Consider the following 7,071-nt stretch of genomic DNA (forward strand, 5'->3'; position numbering starts at 1 on the left):
GGGGGGGGGGGGCGGCACACACAGCCCCACCCCCACCGTCGCTGCCGGGCCTGCCGCGGAGCTGCAGGGTCTTGGGGAGCGGGGGTGGGGGTGGGGGACCGCGGCTACCCCCTCCGCTCCCGCCCCGGCCGCCCGCCACCGCCCCTTTGTTCCGCCGGCCAATCGGCTGCCTCCTTGACTAAATAAGGCGAGGAGCGCGCCCAACGCCCCCCGTCCGTTACTTCCACCCCCGCCCGGCCGGTGACTCAGGGCCGGCGGCGGGCGGGGACGGGGCTGCCCGGGCCGCGGCTTCCCGGGCGGCGGGCGGGGCTCCGCGGCGCCGAAATCGCCAAATATGGCCGCACCTAGTCGCGCGTGCCGCCGCCCCCCGCCGCACACCTGCGGCCGCACCTTGCCGTGCCCCCCCACCCCGCCCGCCGGTGACACACTGCGGAAGAGGAAGTAGCGCCCGCCCCTCCCCCGCAGCCCGGCGCCGCGGGGGTGGGGGGGAGGTCGGGGCTCCCGGGCCCCGCCCCACTAACCTCCGCGACCCTGGGGCTGAGCACCGGCGTCCCGCGGACTGCAAGGTGCGGACGGAGGAAGGGGGGCGGGGACACAGGTCTGTGGATGTCTGCTCCCTCCCCATCTGTTCCCAGAAGTGGCCACCCCTCCAAGCACAGCAGACAAAGGAGTGCTGGGGGAGCTGGGGTTGGAGGAGACGCAGGGGCCCCCCAGCTGGAGGCAGAGGCCTGAGTGGAATCGTGGAGTGGGTGGACACAGGACGTGGACACCTTAGTACTTGCCACCTTCCCTATGTCCTGTGTGTGACATTTTGGGACCCCCAAGTGGAAGTCATCCTCGCATCACGGACACCCCCACCTGGGGATTGAGCAGTCCATGACTGTGCCACGGGTGCTAGTGGCTGGAGTACAGATAGGTTTTACGGAGGCCCAGCCCCGGATTCTCCCATAGGTGGGGCACACACCTGACGGACAGCACCCTTGCCCTGCGCCCCTGAAAAGCCTGGGGAGTCGGGGACCCAGCTAGGCGGGGGGCATAGGTGGCCATAGACAAGCCCTTGGCGTCTGGGGGACTGCAGTCCTCAGGTGAGCTGGACAGCTGCTTTACCTGCTGGGCCCAGCGTCCTCATCCATAGATGGGCCACCAACTCACCTTGCAGGGCTCTAGGAGAGGCTGGCCCCGCCCCCCACCATCAGACACCTGCCTGGGTCAAGCTGAGCACCGAGGGGACCTTGTTTGAGTCCCTTGCCTCACTCGGCCTGGCCCCACCGCCACCACTCTTGGCCTGCGCTCTTCCCCACGCCTCCTCTGACGTTTCGTTCTGAGCACTTCCAAAAGCTTACAAATCAGCTCAAAGAAATCATAGCCTTTGGTTCCCCTCTGGGCATAACCAAAACATTGGCGCCAGCAGGTGCGGCTAGGACCCTGCTGGCGATGACAGGTCTTCCAGCTCAGGCTCTTGGGGAACAGGGCATGCCCTGGACCCGGGAAGACACAACCCTAGGACAGCCGGGGCGGGCAGGCGGGTTGACGACCCGGGGTCCGGGAGCAGTGGGGCGGTTTGGTCCTAGGGATCAGTAAACCCACTCCCACCCTGGCTCTCTCTAGTACCCTAAGCAGAGAAGACGGTGCCCACCAACTCTAGGGTAGAGTCGACCGTCCGGGCAGTCAAAACTTCCCTTTCCTGCCTCAGTTTCCTTACAATGCGCACAGGAGCTCAAAACAAAACAAAGCCCCTCCCCAGTGGATGGGGGGGTGGCCCCAAACCCCGAGTGGAGCCCGCTTCTGGGGACAATCAGGCCTGCCATTTGAGAGGCAGGAAGCCTCGGCGGTGGCTAGAATGAAGCCTGTCTCCGTACCGCCAGGGACCCCAGGCAGGGCGCCCCCTCCTCCGGCGGAAGGACCTGCGCGGTGGTGGGCCGCGATGGGGGACAGGCGGCTCCTAGCACTCGTCACGGAGACGAGGTCACGACTCCTCGGGGCTCCTCAGGGCCACGGGACCCAGAGCGCCGCAAGGGCGACCTGCAGGGACCCCCCGGCCCGCCCCTCCCCCAGCCCAGCGTCGGCCTTGGCAGCCCACGCTCCCTGCTGAGCCTCGGGGTGCAGCTCGCAGGGGGCGCGCGGGGGCAAAGCCCCTCATCCGTGGGGCCGGGCCGCGGGGACACACCCCGGCTTGGGGCGCGGCCGAGCCCTGGGCCAGGCAGTTTCGGGGTGCAGCCGGGCCCTCCCCCACAGCGCAGCAGTCCCGGTGCGGGGCTGGCCATTCGGACCCGCAGCCCTGCCCGCGACCCCCGGGGGGCACCCGCCACCCCTGCCCGCGCGCGGGTCCGCGCGGGGTCTCGCGCGTGGGGTCCGGAGCGCGCGGGGGCGGCGCGGGCGGGGCCGTTGGGGGCGGTGCGGGAGGGGGGCGGGGCCGGGCGCGGGGCCCCACGTGTCCCGGCCGGGCGAGCCAATGGGCGTCCGGCGTTCGGAAAGATCGCCATATATGGACATGTTCTGGGGCCGCGCGCGCCGCCGGCCCGCGCGCGCGTCCCGCTTCGCTTAAATACCGGCGGGGGAGGCCGCGCTCGGTCTCACTCGCCGCAGCCGGCCCGCGCACCGCGTTCTCCCGCCGCTCGTCTTTCGCGTCCACTACCGCCGCCTCCACCGGTAAGAGGCCGGTCTGTGCACCCCGGGCCCTGGTCCTCCAACCCGGTGCTGCGGTCCGCACCACGCCTCCTGCCCGAGGGACCCGGCCACACGGCCCCGGGATCGGCGGGGCCGGGCCTAGGCGGGGTGGACGGCCGGTGCACGGCGGGTGCGGAGTGGGGGGTGGCGGAATCTGGGTGGGGGGGCCCCCCGGGGCGGGGCCGGGCCGCAGTGCGGAGAGTCCCGGTGGCGGCGCCGCCGCCCGCGAGTGGGGGGCGTCCTGAGAAAGACCCAGGCCTGGTTCCGGGCGGTTACTCCCCTGCCGGACTCGGGGGCGGCGGGGGGGAGGCGGACCCTCTGTACCGGGGCTCGTCTGACCGGACGGGTGTTAACGCAGACCGCAATGGAAGAGGAGATCGCCGCGCTCGTTATCGACAATGGCTCCGGCATGTGCAAGGCGGGCTTTGCTGGGGATGACGCCCCCCGAGCCGTGTTTCCGTCCATCGTCGGGCGACCCCGACACCAGGGCGTGATGGTGGGTATGGGCCAGAAGGACTCGTACGTGGGCGACGAGGCCCAGAGCAAGCGCGGCATCCTGACCCTCAAGTACCCCATCGAGCACGGCATCGTCACCAACTGGGACGACATGGAGAAGATCTGGCACCATACCTTCTACAACGAGCTGCGCGTGGCCCCCGAGGAGCACCCCGTGCTGCTGACCGAGGCCCCCCTGAACCCCAAGGCCAACCGTGAGAAGATGACTCAGGTAAGTTCTGCCCCCATGGGTTGGCTGCCCATCTGTTTTCGTTAAGCCATGTTCTGCTCAGCTTTATTTTCTGAAATTCAAGTATTTCTTTCGATATTTCCAGGGTTCTGTTCCTCTCCTGGCATTTCCTCCCTGAAGTCTCAAGGTTTCTTATTTGTGTTTCTGCCTGCAACCTTTTCTTTTCTCTACACATCACATTTGTGGCATGCCAGCATGCAGTGTGTGAGCATGGGGTGGCTCTGCGTCCCTGCCTCTGACTAAGGAGCCTGTTGCCTTTTCTCCAGATCATGTTCGAGACCTTCAACACCCCAGCCATGTATGTGGCCATCCAGGCCGTGCTGTCCCTGTACGCCTCTGGCCGCACCACTGGTATTGTCATGGACTCTGGGGACGGGGTCACCCACACTGTGCCCATCTACGAGGGGTACGCCCTGCCCCACGCCATCCTGCGTCTGGACCTGGCTGGCCGGGACCTGACGGACTACCTCATGAAGATCCTCACGGAGCGTGGCTACAGCTTCACCACCACCGCCGAGCGGGAAATCGTGCGTGACATCAAAGAGAAGCTGTGCTACGTCGCCCTGGACTTCGAGCAGGAGATGGCCACGGCCGCATCGTCCTCCTCCCTGGAGAAGAGCTATGAGCTGCCCGACGGGCAGGTGATCACCATCGGCAACGAGCGGTTCCGCTGCCCAGAGGCGCTCTTCCAGCCCTCCTTCTTGGGTAGGTGTTGGGCTGGGGAGGGCGGTGCTGCTTGTGGCCTCCAAGGGGCGTGTGCCCTGACGGAGAGCTTTGTCTCTTAGGGATGGAGTCCTGTGGTATCCACGAGACCACTTTCAACTCCATCATGAAGTGTGACGTCGACATCCGCAAGGACCTCTACGCCAACACGGTGCTGTCCGGTGGGACCACCATGTACCCCGGCATCGCCGACAGGATGCAGAAGGAGATCACAGCCCTGGCGCCCAGCACGATGAAGATCAAGGTGAGTCCGGGGCTCTGGGTGGGGCTCCGAGGCCTCGCTGTTAAGACTGGGCAGTGGGCTAAACGCCGCGTTGTTGTTCACAGATCATCGCTCCTCCTGAGCGCAAGTACTCGGTGTGGATCGGGGGCTCCATCCTGGCCTCACTGTCCACCTTCCAGCAGATGTGGATCAGCAAGCAGGAGTATGACGAGTCGGGCCCCTCCATCGTCCACCGCAAATGCTTCTAAACGGACTGCGGGCAGATGCGTAGCCTTGGCTGCGTGAGTGAATTCCGGAGTCGAAGTTTGCCCTGGCAGATGTAGACGCCTCATGCTCGCCTCGTGAAACTGGAATAAGCCTTTGAAAAGAAATCTGTCCTTGAAGCTTGTATCTGATATCAGCACTGGATCGTAGAACTTGTTGCTGATCTTGACCTTGTATCCAAGTTAACTGTTCCCTTGGTGTATGTTTAATACCCTGTACATATCTTTGATTTAAACCCTTAGCACACGCGGCTCGGTCAGTTCGTGGCTGAGGTCGAGAACACGTTTATGGAAGAGAAATCCGTTGACTTGAGAATCTGCAAGACCGTGAGGTTCTGATCTGTGCAGGGTATTAATGTGTAAGAGCTGCCTATTCCTGGATTTCTCTAGAGGTTGGCAAGAGTCCTGAACCAGTTGTCATTTCTGTCTTGCCGGTCTGACAGGGTTGGGAAGGTCCGAGCCTTAGGACCCACTTTCCTTTCTTACCCGATGTTTTCCTGCCAGAACACCGTGGGTTGTTAATTGCCTTGAGTTGGAAAACGGTTTGCATTTACAACTGTAAATTTATTCATCCTTTTAATTTATGTAAGGTTTTTGTACACAATTCTCAATTCTTTAAGAGATGACAACAAAATTTTGGTTTTCTACTGTCATGTGAGAACATTAGGCCCCAGCAACGCGTCATTGTGTGAGGAAAATAAAGTGCTGCAGTAACGTGCGGTGGCTTGTGTTTGGAGGGGTGGGGGGCTTGGTGTACGCATCAGGTCTAGTGAGCAGCCTGGGACTGTGCAGTCAACTGGGGAGCCCCTCTCCCATGTAGGGGGACTTGTGTAAAGGATTCTGTGCGGCTGCTCTGAGACTAGAAGCCGGGGAGGGGGAGCCGTCTTGGGCACATGGAGGGCTATGGTGCAGGGAAGCTCCTGGAGCCGCACAGGGTGGGTGCTCTCCACGTGCGAGTTGTATTGGGACTTTGGGGTTGCTTCCACAAGTGCAATGGAGCGGCCGTGAAGTTGATGAAATCACTGGGTCTCTGAACCAAGGGACCCGGTCACCAGTGGTATGAGCATGACCGACTTGCCCTTCAAAACATCCTTGTTTGGGCCCCTGGGCCTCAGGTTCAGTGCTTCTAGTGGTGGCCCAGAGTTATGCAGCTTTGACAAATACCCAAATTGACTTATTTACAGGTTGGGTCAAAGAAGTTTTTGTTTTGAGAGGGTGCATGTTGTGGGTGGGGGGCAGAGGGCGAGAGAATATTCAGCAGAGGCTTGATCCCACAACCCTGAGACCTGAGCTGGAAGCAGAGCCACCCAGCCACTTAAAGGAAGTAAGATTTCTTAACTTGATTGAAAAAGCTTAGGGATTTGGAAGTACTTCTTTTTGAAATGGTTAAAGATTCCACTGTCTGACGGACCCTTTTTTGCCTTTGCTGCTGGGAAGCGTATTTCATCATTGGGGAGGACGTTGCTTCCTACATCCCATCTTGGTTGGTTGGGGAGGGGGCTCTGTTAGGCTTGAAGCACGGAGACCCGAGAGCACATGACTGAAGGCTGTGGAGAGTGAGCCCTCCCAAGCCCTGGCCTTCGGCCTGTCCTTCCCTCCTGGGACCACCCATGGGAACGTATGGAGTGATCATACTACTTTCTTACCCTGGGCGGCTTTCCACCTTCAGTTGGGACGAGGTCTGGTCTGTAGAGTGCACGGATCCCAGCAGCAGAGGAGAGAGGGCTCCATGTGTGTTGGGTAGGAAAGCAGGGGAAAACACCTCCATTAAAGAACCAGGAGAAGAAATGTGGCCACACTGTCAGCCCTATCCTGGACCGCCCGTCCTGGTGTTGGGGCCGGTGGGCCAGTCCCTCTACTGTCCCCACAGGAGAGTCATGGCTTCTCCCCATGGGTGTGAGGACACAGGCCCCCCGACACCTGAGCCAGCAAACCACCTCTGTCAGCATTTCTCAGAACCCCCGAGTCCACCAAGATGCTAAGCCTTGAGAAAGCAGATGGGGCTTGGGATGACTTTTGAAACCACCTGCTCAAACCAAAGCAACACAAGGATAGTTCCACCTGCTTCTACAAAAGAAAAGGGAGCTCTCTTCAAGGGAACACCGTCATCAACAAAGTCAGCAGACGTATTTGGGACGCAGCATCTTCTAAGTGGAGAACCAGGGATTTATCTCCAGGCTATGCAAGGACCTGTGAACCATTAAGACAGGGAAACCTGCAGAGGAGTGAGAAAGAGCATCTGAGTGGACAACTGACAGAAGATGAAACGTCAGAGGCTAATGTCTTCAATACCACTCAGTGTGATGAATGGAAGCTTCTGGAGGGGTTGCCTCCTTGGAGAAGTGTCTTATACCCCTGGGGACTCAGTGCACCCCCGCAAGGCTCCCCTTCCCCAGGGCTACCCTGGTGTCCTGACAGTGAGGCAGGGGTGAAGGATGTGCCCTGAGTGG

At 61.6% G+C, this 7,071-nt stretch overlaps 1 protein-coding gene across 1 annotated transcript; it reads left to right on the forward strand.

Moving 5' to 3' along the window:
* Window positions 1–2,516: 2,516 nt before the first annotated feature.
* Window positions 2,517–5,335, forward strand: ACTG1 (actin gamma 1). The gene is made up of 5 exons (XM_040640029.1): window positions 2,517–2,649; window positions 3,026–3,394; window positions 3,679–4,117; window positions 4,198–4,379; window positions 4,463–5,335. The coding sequence occupies exons 2-5, from the start codon at window positions 3,032–3,034 to the stop codon at window positions 4,604–4,606; spliced, it is 1,128 nt and encodes a 375-aa protein (XP_040495963.1). The 5' UTR covers window positions 2,517–2,649; window positions 3,026–3,031; the 3' UTR covers window positions 4,607–5,335.
* Window positions 5,336–7,071: the final 1,736 nt, after the last annotated feature.

Source organism: Ursus maritimus, unplaced genomic scaffold (assembly GCF_017311325.1).
Source record: "Ursus maritimus isolate PB19 unplaced genomic scaffold, ASM1731132v1 scaffold_24, whole genome shotgun sequence".
Taxonomy (NCBI): domain Eukaryota; kingdom Metazoa; phylum Chordata; class Mammalia; order Carnivora; family Ursidae; genus Ursus; species Ursus maritimus.